Source organism: Anoplophora glabripennis, unplaced genomic scaffold (genome assembly GCF_000390285.2).
Source record: "Anoplophora glabripennis isolate ALB-LARVAE unplaced genomic scaffold, Agla_2.0 scaffold217, whole genome shotgun sequence".
Lineage (NCBI taxonomy): Eukaryota > Metazoa > Arthropoda > Insecta > Coleoptera > Cerambycidae > Anoplophora > Anoplophora glabripennis.
In genome coordinates this window covers 775789-789594 of record NW_019416331.1, presented here as the reverse complement: position 1 = coordinate 789594, position 13806 = coordinate 775789, and the positions used below count along the sequence as shown (strand labels likewise).

The following is a 13806-nucleotide window of genomic DNA, read 5'->3' as shown; positions in this document are numbered from 1 at the left end:
ATTATTGTAAAATTGTCTAAAGGAACATAATACAAGACATCTCTCATCTCGCGAGTCAAAAAATTTTATTAGCTAACTTTTTTATTTAGACAAATAAGTGAGGAAAACAGTTTTTTCAGTTTGCAGGGTAAACCATCAATTTTAGGGAAAAGTGACTCACGGACAGCTCGTAGGGGATAAAATTATCTACAAAATGAGACCCGTTAAATTAAAATCGGTTAATAAACAAAAAAGTAATTGCAAAAAAACAAGAAAAGTGCCCATTTTTTAATTTGTTTATAACTATCGCATTTATTGGTTTATAAAACCTACGACAAGTTGAGGGTTTTGTCATACTTTAAAAGTGTGCCTAAAGTGGGCGCTGCAGATGCAATAGTTTTCGCACAATTCAATTTGTTTATAACGCAGGCTGCAAAACTTTTGAACTTTAAAGCGTCATTGTAATCTTAAAGATGTAATTTATCGCCCTATTAAAAAATATCACCGGTTTTTTGACATTAACATTCTCAAATTGTGCATTAAAAATCCGTGCACTTTTCTTGTTTTTTTGCATTAACTTTTTTGTTTATTAACCGATTTTAATTTAACAAGTCTCATTTTGTAGATAATTTTATTCCTTACAAGCTGTCACTTTTCGCTAAAATTGATGGTTTTCCCTGCAAAGTGAAAAAACAGTTTTCCTCATTTATTTGTTTAAATAGAAAAGTTAGCTAATAAAATTTTTTGACTCACGAAATGAGAGATGTCTTGTATTATGTTCCTTTAGACAATTTTACAATAATCTCGCGGATAGAACTTTTTCTTTCGAGTAAAAATTTTATTTGCTTGGCCTAAAAATAATACTTCTGATATTCGGTAACGGCTACAAAACATTTATTATGCAAAAAATAATGAACTTATCTCGTTCCCATTCTTGTGGAATTTAGAAATGCGTATTAGCTAATTTCTTGACTCCACCTTATCGCAGGCTGTTTTTGTTTCACAAAAATGTGTGATTAGAACAATTGCCGGTGTTCCAAGTACACGATCTTGCAGAACCCTTTTTGTTGATTTTGATCTCATGACTCTTGCGTTGCCTCATTATATATTTTAGAAATGTGTATTTATGTTTATAAAAATAGAACAAAGTTTAAAACAAATAGTGAAATTCGTCACTTAAATACGAGACAAATGGATCGATTCCATCTGCTCTACACAAACTATGCTGCTATATCGAAATCACCTGATCATGGGCTTAATGATTTTTAATAACTTGCTCGGTAACATTAAGCGCTGTAATAACTTGAATATCTTTAAATATACACTAAAAAAAATTTTAATAAAGAAATGTTATTATTCTCTTTCCGAATTTTATCAATTGTAGTACAATTTACTTTGTTATGTTAGCATTTTATATGTGTGTGTATATTTTATATTGTATACTGGTTGTGTACATCTATATTTGTATTTTTGTGTGGCCAAAATACCAAATTTCATCATAAATTCTTCAACTAAAGCTTTTGATAGTTTTAGCATCTTTACTTTCTAATGGAATGGCTTATATAAATTTTGTCAAGTACATTGTACAGTTAGAACATATCTCATATTATTTTCAGTTATTTTCAATGGTCCTACGGTATCCACTGAAATTGATTCGAAACTTGTTGCAGGAGTTTCTGTAATTACGAGAGGTTCAACAGTATGCTTGATTGTTTTACTTTTATTACATTCTTCGCAATTTTGTACGTGCCTTTTTACCAATTTGACATATTTTTCCACACATATTTTTGTTTTAATTTATTTAGAGTTCGTTTTACACATGTGTGAGTTCCTATTAGTGAATTATGATATTTTTCTATTAGTTCATTTTGAAGATCGGTATCATTTATTCTCGTTGGTGGTGTAAATAATAAAATTTTTAGTGTTGATTTATATTTTTTATATAGTGCGTTATATTTTTCTTTTAACATAGGTACCTGTATATAAATTAAATATATCACCTTTCATTGATAAACATAAATAAGAGGAACTAGCTAGCTTTGTATTCTCTTTTATCAGCTTCTCCAGTGCAAAATCTAAATTTTGCTCAAGATTATCACTTGATTATGTAATTGTCATAACTTTATCGCACATGTTTATANTTTTCGTTTTTTTTTTAATGTGGTTGTTTACGGTCATATTGACATTAGTACGTTTTGTCGAGTCTGAGCTGAAAAAAGGACCTACGAACTGCTGCTCCTGTAAGCCTGTCAAATTACTTCACCGGTACCCGGAAAGTAACCTACGATATTTTACCAACGCATTCTACGACAATAAGATAAAAAGTTTATATGAACATATTATACAAATACCTCCAAAGGAGGCTACAGCCCTTTACAGATGAATTCCTTAAAATTATTTTTAGCTGAAAAAATTAGGAAGTAATTCGTATGCAAAACCAATCCTAAGTTCCTGGCAGAAGCGACTAGAGGAATTGAAAGCAAATATTTTTCAACTGTCTGAATAAAAAAAAATTGAAAGTTCAAATAATTTTACAAATCGTACATCACTTTGAAATAAAATTAATATATAAATCGTGTTTATCGCAAAATGCATAAATTTCCAAGATTAACTGTTAAAAATAATGACTCCATTACAAATTATAGCAAACACTTTAAAATACAGAAAATATGTTAAACTAGTTTCAGAATATACACAGATTTTTCAAATTCGCTGTAAATTACGTTAAAATATCTCATAATTGGTTTAAAAGTAGTTCGAACACTAAAAAGTTCTAAATATCTCACAAACCTCTAAATACGTCCAAATATCTAGAAAACTTCCAGGTACTTAAAACGTTCGAAAAGGCTATTACATCAAAATACCTGAAATTACTTCGAAAACATCTAAATACGTCGAAATGCTACGAAAACCTAAGTACGTCAGTACCTCGAAAACTTCAAGAACTTTGAAATTTTTAGAATTACATCGAAAACCTTCGAAGCAGTTATCTCATTAAAATGCCTCAAAATCGTTCGCAAGCCATTAAATACTTCCAAATTTTCAAAAACTTCGAAATACTTAGAATAGCAAAAATCTTTGAAAAACCTATCACATCGAAATATCACAAAATCCTTAGAAAACCCGTAACAATCGAAATACCTCGAAATGTTTAACGCCATGGACAGCATAGCATCAGCAATGGGCAATATGGTAGAAGTTAATAATTTTAAATACATAATAATTAAACAATAGGATATGTCAATTTTCGAGTTAAAAGATAAAATAAAATTACTGAACCCACAACTTAATTCATTGTCGTTGAAAAATCATAGGCAAACACCCACCAGTGTAAAGACTGAGAAATTTTTAAGTACGTAAAAACAGCAGGAGAATTATAAGCATGTGCGAGATTTTAGACCGATGACATCGGGGATAGTACGACCGGTTAACGATAAAAAGAAAATATCTATTCAAGATGTAAGTCAGGCCATTGATGAAGCCAAAAAGCATATAAATGGTCCATCCTTAATTAACTCTGACAATAGCAATACTGTTGTAATTAAAGTTAAAAGTATTCAAAACTGGCAGCAAGTTTCATCCAAGAGATTTAACAAGCGGAGTCGGAAGCTAACTGTTGGTGACTTCTCTGGACCCGCTACAGTAGAGGGTGTTGAAAGGCCTATTGCTTCGCATGTTTCTGATTCGAAGCCGAATACATTTACTCATCATTTAAAGTTGATATTTCTAAAACAAATTATGATAAAGCAATGAATGTCTCGATGTGGTCTAACAGAGCTTGCGTTCGATCTTTCTTCCGCCGAAAAAATGGGTCACAAAACAATGGCTAGCGCAAATTCCCTTTAATAGTTCAGGTTCAGTATTATTATCTTTAAAGTTATTCAACTAACTGCCTTTTCGGTCGTAAATAAAATGGATAAGTTGGAACTCATAGTAACTGAAGAAGACGAAGATGTAATTAGTGTTGTCGAACATTAGTGTTGCACAGATTAAATGAGTTCTATGGCTATTCCAGGATATACTCTGGTGACAAGTTTTTGTCGTTCAACCCGTCAAGATGGGGGATCGGCAAATTACGTCAGTAATAAAGTCGATGCAGAAACTATTGGCGTCGAGAACTTCTGTGTCGAAATGTATGTCTAATGTTTACGAAGCGCATTTTAGTGATCATAGATTTCTAACTTTAAAATATCAAATTCCAGTTAACAATCTCAAAATGAATAGTCATCCTATTTATGCACAATTGAGAGACCTCTCTGAAAGTAATCTAAATAACTTGCTTGCAGTTGTGTCAACGCTGCTGTTTAATGAAATATATACGGGTGACACTGAACTAGGACTTACTATTTAATAACAGTCGAAATGGGTAACGCAAGAAGTTAAACTGTCCATCTAGCACCTAAAAAATATGTTTGGTTCTGGAAGAACATGAAGGATAGTGACTCTCAAACTATCTATAGACAAACTAAGAAAAAGCACAATAGATTAGTAAAAGGAACTATATTGAACTTTCATAATACGCTCATAGCTACATCAAATAGAGAGACAGGCAAGAATAGGAATAGAAAAAAAGATATCATTCTAAATGTAGATGGTAACCTTTGCTCAAACTCTTATCAGCTAGCCAACGTCAAGGTACAGAAAAAACGTTGTAGTCCTTTTGCTGATCGCAAATACTGGCTGTACTACCGGTGTAATGTAATAACACGTTTTTATTTATTCCTGTAGTTGGAAAAGGGATAGAGATAATTTTACTGGAAAAATTTATAAATTGATGGATAAAGGCATGCATGTTGCCTGTATTTTCTTTGATTTGACGCGTGCATTTGACTGTCTCAATATCTCATTTGTTGAAAGTAAGTTATATTTATATAATATGGAATTTAGAGGGATATTCTTAAATTGATTGATCCAATATCTCACGGATAGATTCATGTGTGTTAAAATAAACGGGTGTACTTCGGAAACCAGAAATGTTGACTTGGGTGTACCTCATTAATATGTTTGCTATATGTTAACGATATGGTACAACATTTTGACTCTTCCGCACTAACGTTGTTTGCTGACGATACATCTCTAGTGTTTTCGGCTCTAGCCCCCGAGGAACTTATTATATATTGCGAAAATATTATTGATTGTTTCGTAAAGTGGTATGAATGCAATAATCTTATTGTTAATATTAAAAAAAAAAACAAAAGTTCTTTACTTTCGCTAACTTAGCGAGTCTGATGCTAAGCTGTGCCTACATTTTAATAAAATTCATCTTACACTCTTCCGAAAGCACTAAATTTTTAGGAGTCCATCTTGATCAACAATTAAAGTGGCATTAACATGTATGTAAAATTAAATTGTTAATCAATTTCCAATTGGTACGGATCAAAATAAAACTACTGCATATTTTCTGTACAAAAAGCTAATGCAAAATTTTGTCACATCTCAGGCTGAGACGCCCCTGACAAAAATTTGGAAATTATTCTTAACGGGCACAACGGTTTAGGCAAATTGGAAAAAGCGTACTCGGGGACACTGGAAAAATATTGAGGGATAATGTAAGGAAAAACTGGATAGACCTGTTTTTGCAAATTTTCTTTTGCGCAATTTTTTAAATGAGATGAGAGCAAATTCACAATAACCTATCTATAAAGAACTCATCCACTTACACACCTAAAAACTTAATAAAGGGAATAAATTACCGAAATGGCGGAAGTTAGTAGTTATATAAAATGAATTTCTGATGATATTTTGAAGCACTATTGTACTACGCCGAAAAAAAAACTGTTAAGTATTTTTATAATGTTGTATCTTGCTAATTTACGCTCGTTACAGCAGATACGTACGTGTCTATAGCTGGAAAAATTTCACTAGAAATTAAAAACCAGTGTTTATTTGTGATATGTAAATTTGTTTTGTTTAAACGGTATTTCTAGCGCAGGTATATATATGTCCAAATTTTCTACCTAATAATCAGTCAACGCAGTAAACTCTTTAACAGCAGTTATATCTGTTGCTGTACAGAATAGACATCGTCACAGGTGAGTTTACAAAATTTTAAACATTGTTGCATTTATTTCGTAAAAATGTTAATAACAGTTATATGCATATATTTTTTCACCCTGGCATCATTCAGCGGCTGCTTGTGGGCGTGGAAGTAGTTTCATGCATCTCTGTTCTTTTTTTAAGATCTACTGGGGCGCCACGTAAATTTTATTGTATGTTTAAATTATAATAATTATAATATATTTTAAGCAACGTAAAGTTACTAAATTTACTGAATGTTATTTCCCAAAGTGAAATGGACAGAAGAGAAAAAAAAGTAATTCTGAAACTGAGTGTTTGTTCAGTTATAATTTCTTTTGAAAAAAAAGTATATAATATCCCTGAAACCCTGGGAATATCAGGAAAATATTAGAATTGCGTACGTTTAAAAATTTCAGGGAATTTCTCAAATTTTCATGGATTTTTTTTTTATTGCAAGTGGTCGGTCGGTCTTTATTTACAATGTGCTGCCACTGAACTTTATATTGTTGAAAAGTAAATTCGTTACCATCACTATTTTTCTGACGTCTATTTGTACCTATCACCGTTGTCATATGTTTGTTGGTTGACTATCATTAAAAATTATTTACGCTATTAATATTCCCATTTCAGTTTTTTAATCCTTACCGAACCAAATTAAATTATCACTGCCCAACAGAGATCTTAAAAACAAGTTTAAATGGACAAGATAGTGCAAATATTCTATCTCCTATTTGGATTTTAGGAGCATTTTTTTTTCTAAATCAACTGTAACTGTTATTAATTGTTACTATTATTACTGTTTTATTAACTCTTAGTACCTGTTATTCGCAGTCCAGTTGAGACAAATTCTTGAATATCGTATAATTTGTTTGATATTACAACAATATGTAATTATATATTTTAAATAAAATCCAATTTGGCATCCATACTAAAAAAAAAACTACGCCAGTGAAAACAACACAGAAAATTACATCAGTTTCAAATAAATATTACTTATAAGCGGCGATTTTTATTTATTTTTTATTTATTTTTATTTATAAAATTGTTGCTAACCATTACCTATAAGCTGTCCCTAAGCTCTTCTAATAATTCGTGAGATTCTTGCAGTAGTAACAAATTTGGTTCATCCTCTATATCAGTATAATGACTATTTAAAAGCTGAATAGTTAATTCAAAAGTTAGGAAAGCTGTGTTTGTTATTAGTACTGTACCTTCGGCAGGCTATGTGAAATACTTGAAAAAATAAATAGAGTAATCTTTTTAGAGGAGCCCAGGAGTATATAAATATACCCAGTACTGTCCTGAAATTTTGCAATCATGACTTCAAGAGACTGTTGATTTTCTGTAGAACGTATATAGAAAAGTTATAACTATAACAATTTTTAGACAATTTTTTTTAGAAGGTCACTCTCTAACCATCTAGATTGTTCCACTGTGGCATTACAGTATGTACAGATCATTATAAAACACCTTGTATGCTAAAGTAATAGATTTAGGGTTTCTTGATTAAAACACAAAACTAACTAAATTTTCAGGACTTAGTTTTGGAGCTTTCATCGCTCTATATCATTTTGACAGTGGCGGCTCGCCGGATGACGCAAGTGACGCACCGCTTCACCTAAAATTTCCGTTTGGTTGTGCAATTTAAAATTATTTTTAATTTTGTATAAATTTTAAAATTTACGTATAATTCTATATATTGAAAATTATAAATTTTTAACACGCAGAAATAAACAGAATAGTTACGCGGTGACCGCCTTTTAAAAAACCATTGCCTTCATTGAGCGCGAACATCAACCTCGTACCATACAACGTATAGCATAAGCAGGTGACGTTGATCGAAATCAGTTTGTATTTCGCTTCACTTCGTAGCGTTGTTTACGGCGGTTGTCATGGCAACGAGGCGGCCAACATGTGGGTAAACTACGGGGCGTGGAGGAACGAGTGACGCGGAAATTGAAGCAGCATCGCCAATCGCCATCGCGCTCGCCTTTACTTTTAACAGTTTATACGATACGTCATAGAAAAAGGATTATATCCTTTTTCTATGCGATACGTCGCCCAGTGCACGATTATAACAGATCCTTGTTAATATTTGTTTTGTATCAATAATTCAATAATTGTAGAAATGTTTTCTATGGATGATCCAGTATGTATTTTATTGGAAATACCATTTTCCAGATGAAACATTGAGGAAAAAAAGGATTTTTTAAATTGCGAGAGACTTGTGCCTTATTCTCTCGATGTTGAAAAAAGGGGGGAATTCCGAAACTTCCGAACGTACATTAATGGTATTCGGAATATAAGTTGTTGTGTGGAAGTGTTTATTTAAAAAAACTTTTCTGTATGCCGTGTTTAATTGTGTTTCTATTTTTTATAAAATCTAAATGAAAAATTCGGTAATATTGCAAATGCAACTAAAAATTTCCAGATAGATTTAAAGCCGTTTGACCTTGAAAATTTGAGAATTTTCGCTTGCGGCGCTTTTTTTCTTTTTAGCTAATCAATGAATATGCTTCACCTATTCTCAATGTCACGAGCCGCCACTGCATTTTGAAACAAAGTATAGATAGAATTGTTGTTACCACATTTCTGCATTCTATAGTTTCGTGATATTTATTTCATTGCAGAAAAAAATAATATGATTTATGTAATCTCTGGAAAATTTGCTTCCTTTCAACAGTATAGAACTTCATTTTATCAATTAAGAATTATATTTAAAATCTTCTCATAGTTTTTACTTATAAAACAAATTTTTTTATAAATTTGTTATTTTTAGATAACACGTGTAGTCAATATGGTGTTTATAGGAATTCCAATCCTCTTTACACTCTGCCTGTATATCCAGAAGTCAGCATGCGATGTAGATCCTAACTTAACCGTAGAGAATGCAAATGCCTTCATAGCTGAAAACAAAGATACCATCAACCAAACATACAGGTTAAAGTACCACGCAATGGCACCCATAGGATGGATCAACGACCCCAACGGGTTTATCTTCTTCCAAGACGAATATCATTTGTTTTATCAGTACAACCCATACAACGCATATCCCAATAAAATCCACTGGGGTCACATGAAGAGCAAAGACCTGGTGCATTGGGAAGATCTGCCAGTAGCTTTGGCACCCGACCAGGACTATGACGCCGATGGGGTATTCTCTGGTAGTGCCATAGTGAAGGATGGGAAGTTATACGTGATGTATACAGGAAACAGCGGTGACAGACAAGTTCAATGCATCGCCGTCTCTGAAGATGGCATAAATTTCCAGAAAATCGACCAAAATCCGGTGTTGGACGCAAATAGTTTACCTTCGAACGCGCAGCCTCAAGATTTTAGAGACCCGAAGGTATTCCAACGTGGTGACCTCTACTACGTTGTAACTGTATCTAGAACCGTGAACGAGACAGGGCAAGTGTTGCTTTACCAATCAACGGACCTAATCAACTGGGAATTCAAGTCTATACTCCTCGAAGGCACCACGGAGCAGGGCAACATGTGGGAATGCCCAGACCTATTCGAACTGGACGGGAAGGATGTCTTACTCCTTTCTGCCATTGAGATGGCCAGGTCTGGTAACGACTACAGCAACATGGATTCAGTTGTTGAATTCGTAGGTGAGATGAACTGGGACGAAGGGAAGTTCATTGTGGAATCCATGAAAGAACTTGACCACGGAATGGACTTTTACGCTACTCAATCCACTACTGATAACCAGGGGAGAAGGATCGTGATAGCTTGGATGAATATGTGGGGTAGAACTTACCCCACAGCTGACCTCGGCCACGGCTGGGTAGGAGCCATGACTTTACCACGAGAACTTCACATTAAACATGGATCTTTGGTACAGAAACCTATTTCTGAAATTGCCCTTTTCTGCAAACCAGTAGCCAATTATGCAAATGTCATTTTAACGAACCAAACTCATAGATTTCAGAATGTCAGTGGAGAAGTTGGAGAAATGGAACTCCAAGTCAATTTAAGAAACACCAAGACCTTCACTATCGAACTAAGAGCTAACGATGTCGAAAAAACTATTCTTTCTTACAACACCGAGAGCAGTGAGTTAACTTTGGATAGGACTAACAGTGGCATAACCATTACTGGAAATGAAAATCCTCAAGTTTTCGCTCGCAAGGTTCAGGCTTCCTTAAACGACAATCGTTTGAAGCTTCAGGTATTCCTGGACCGATCTTCTGTGGAAGTGTTTGTAAATGATGGGAGAGAATCTCTAACTGCTACTGTATATCCAACCGAGGTGCCTTCAGATTCAATTCGGTTCACAGCGGAAGGAACAGCTGTAATAGAAAGCTTAACATTTTCCAACATAAATTTGTATTTGTAATTTCTGTTATTGTTTAATTTGGATACTTATAGAAAGAGATGAAATAAAAAAATTATGTTTCTTGATGTTCATATTTTTTTTTACCTCAAGCGCCGAAATTAATGATAAAATAATACCTACTTTTGATAGTCGGTAACGGCTACAAAACATTTATTATGCAAAAAATAATGAACTTATTATGTCGTTCCTATTCTTATGGAATTTAGAAATACGTAGTAACCAATTTCATTATAATTGTAAACGTATTTTTTTAACTAAACTTACATATAATAATACATACAGAAAACATTTTATAAAACCTACAATTTTTTCAAATATTAAAAATAATTACAAATTTTTACAATTTTACTGATTTTAAACGAAATTATTTTAAATCTATATATTTTGCGTTATGGATGACATAAGTATTTCTTCCTAAAATGAATACTAAAAATGTTTTCATATTTATTAAATCTACTGTGTAGCATCATTTTTTTTAATTTCAAATTTGCAGCCTGAATTTTTTTTATTTTTTAGCCTTAGTTGCAAAATGAAATATACGCGAGCGTGATATAGTTATATATTCGGCCTATTGCTAAACAAATTTGGTTGATAGCGGCAAAAAAAAATACTGTCATAACCGGCAACCCGAGTACTTTCTCAGATAAAAATATTTTATTTGTGGAAGTATGTTAAGTGCATAAGAAATATTGTCAAAAGTCAGTGGGTCGCTTGATTTTCGGCGAGCCGTGGCGCGGTGGAAGGGTGGGAGTCCGAAGAAAATGACGATAATATTCATAGTCCTGCCGTTAAATAAGCGAAATTCGCTTGAAAATAATATATTTGACAGTCTGTAACTCTGTTGTTTTTCAACGAATCTTGACGATTGTTTTTTTAACTTAAAGCTCTTTTCACAAGCTTTCCGAATATGTAATAAAATATAACTATATCACGCGTGTGCGTCGTATATTTCATTTTGCAACTAAGGCTAAAAAATAAAAAAAATTGCCAGGTTGCAAATTTCAAATTAAAAAAAATGATAGACTTCAATGTATTATTATGAAATCTGCCATGAAAAAAATCAGTGCGATTGTGGAAGATCCTCGGGATCGTCCAGACTAATAATTAGTTAATTTGTTTATAAGGTCATAACTTGTAAACTATTCAACTTACCGATTCCAGATTTCGTGTGAGTTATTAGACAGTGATAAGGAATGAGAGGATGCGATGCCAAAACGTTCTGGTAATAATAACGCAGTTTATAAATGTTTAATTCAAAAGTCATAAATAAAATCCTTCTGTTTATAACTTTTGATGTAATCAATATTTTTTGACGCTCGAGGGCTAGTTTTGTAGGTCTTTTGAAGACGAAAAAAAAAGTACTTTACTGTTTTCTCGTGGAAATGAACGGAAAAAGGTTATAAGCGAAAAACGTGAATTTACGTAAAAATTATACAATTAACCAGCCTGTAAATAACCTTTCCCCCATTTTTATGACTATGGAAACTAATGTAAGCGATATCAGTTGGGGACACCCGGTATAGAGACCAATGGAGCTGCGTTGATGGATTGAATGGTGAGGCATCAGTTTATTTAGGATTAAATAGTTTACATTTACGATGTAGAAGTCCGGCATTCATATAGTTCGCTCTCGAGTCTCAAATGCTCTACGTGACTGTGCATTATTATTTTCTCACAATATACTGTTTTACATTTCACCTTCACCTTAGGTAGTTTTTGTTTTCTTCTTTGAAAGAGTTTACATTAATATGTTATTGTACATAATATTTAGCATCTATAGTGATAAATTCAGCTTGCCGAAACAAAAAGTCGCGAAATGGCCATTTCCCAGCTTATTTTCCTGGCCTATTGTATCTACTATCTAGTACCTGGGTAGCGTGATCTCGATTCCCCACCATCGCGACTCGCTAGTGCTGACGCGGCTCCCGCGTCTACAGCGTCTGTCGGGTCCAAGTTATATAATATGTTTATAAATACTACGATTAACAAAATAAATATTTCACTAAGTAAAAATTAAACTAAGACTAAATTTTAAAGCAAATATTTATTGGATAATTAAAAAATAAAAGAGTAAATAATATAATCAATGACTGGGATGTGCTTGAATATTTTTACATAATATGCTGATATCAGGTTTATTGTCGTTAGTTGCAACCGCATTTCAAATTTTGCATTAAGCGCATTGTGATACTTTGTTTTTGTCGCTACGTACGTCTTGTCAAGTTCGTTTAGTAACTTATATGCGTGTAATTATAAAAATAAAAAGGTTAAGTAAGAGTATAATTTTTTTAATAAAAATTGATGTTATTAAAATCTATACAATTTACAGCAAGCACTGTGTTTTCGGAGAACAACGTGCATGTAAAAAGTTTCATCAAAATTTAGAAAGCATTAAGATGGATCAGAACGCTTTAAAATACAGAAAATATGTTAAAATAGTTTCAAAATATACAGATTTTTCAAATTCACTGTAAATAACGTAAAAATATATTAAAATATCATGAAAATGCATAAAAAATATAAAATACATAAAAATTGGTTTAAAAGCTCTTCGAGCACTAACAAGTTTTAAATATCTCAAAAACCTCTAAATACGTCGAAATATCCAGAACCATCGAAAAGGTTATTACATCAAAATACCTTAAATTGCTTCGAAAATAATACGTACAAATGCTACGAAAACCTAAATACATCGTAATATCTCGAAAACTTCAAGAACTTTGAAATGCTTAGAAAAAAACATCAAAAACCTTCGAAACAGCTATCACATCAAAGTGCTCCAAAATCTTCGAAAACCATATAGAAATATGTACTTCGAAGTCTTCAAAAACTCCGCAATTAAAAATTATTAAAATTTTTTATTATTAAAATCACAAATATTTTTGAAAAACCTAACATCGAAATACCACAAAATTCTTAGAAAACCTGTAAAAATTGAAATATTTCGAAATGCTTCGAATCACATCGAAATACCTCAAAATCCTTCGAAAAATCTATCACATCGAAGTACCTTGAAATTTCTCGAAAATGTTTAAATACTTCGAAAACGTAATTCCGTCGAAATACATTGAAATCTTAAAAAAAATTCGAAACACATCGAAAGTGTTAAAAACCTTCCAGAAATATGTCATATAATTTCTTAGAAATGTTTTAAATACATTGGAAACTTCAAAAACCTAAATACGTCGAAATCTTTAAAAACTTAGAATCACATTGAAATATCCCAAAAACCTTCGAAAAACCTATCACATCAAAATCCCTTGAAATCGTTCTAAACTCTTTAAAATCTCTAAATATACCGAAATGCTTCGAAAACCTTAAAAACTTCGAAATGTTTAAAATTATATAGAAATTTCTCATATGTCCAAGTATTTATTCAAAAACTTTGAAATATTTACTTAGAATCATTTGGACATATCTCAAAAACCTTAGAAAACCCGAGTGCCTCGACATAACTCGAAATC

The 13806-nt window shown here is 32.4% G+C and overlaps 1 protein-coding gene across 1 annotated transcript; it reads left to right on the top strand.

The window, feature by feature from the left end:
* The first annotated feature begins 3891 nt into the window (after window positions 1–3891).
* Window positions 3892–10389, top strand: LOC108905310 (beta-fructosidase-like). Its single transcript, XM_023454137.1, has 3 exons — window positions 3892–3933; window positions 8777–10297; window positions 10375–10389. Exons 1-3 carry the CDS (start codon window positions 3892–3894, stop codon window positions 10387–10389), a joined length of 1578 nt encoding a protein of 525 aa, XP_023309905.1.
* The last annotated feature ends 3417 nt before the right edge of the window (window positions 10390–13806 follow it).

What these genes read in the sequence shown, in the direction of transcription:
- LOC108905310 (XM_023454137.1), top strand. Translation starts at nt 3,892, where the DNA reads ATGGATAAGTTGGAACTCATAGTAACTGAAGAAGACGAAGAT. An exon ending in TAACTGAAGAAGACGAAGAT is followed by an intron (nt 3,934 to 8,776) that starts GTAATTAGTGTT and finishes TGTTATTTTTAG; the next exon opens with ATAACACGTGTAGTCAATAT.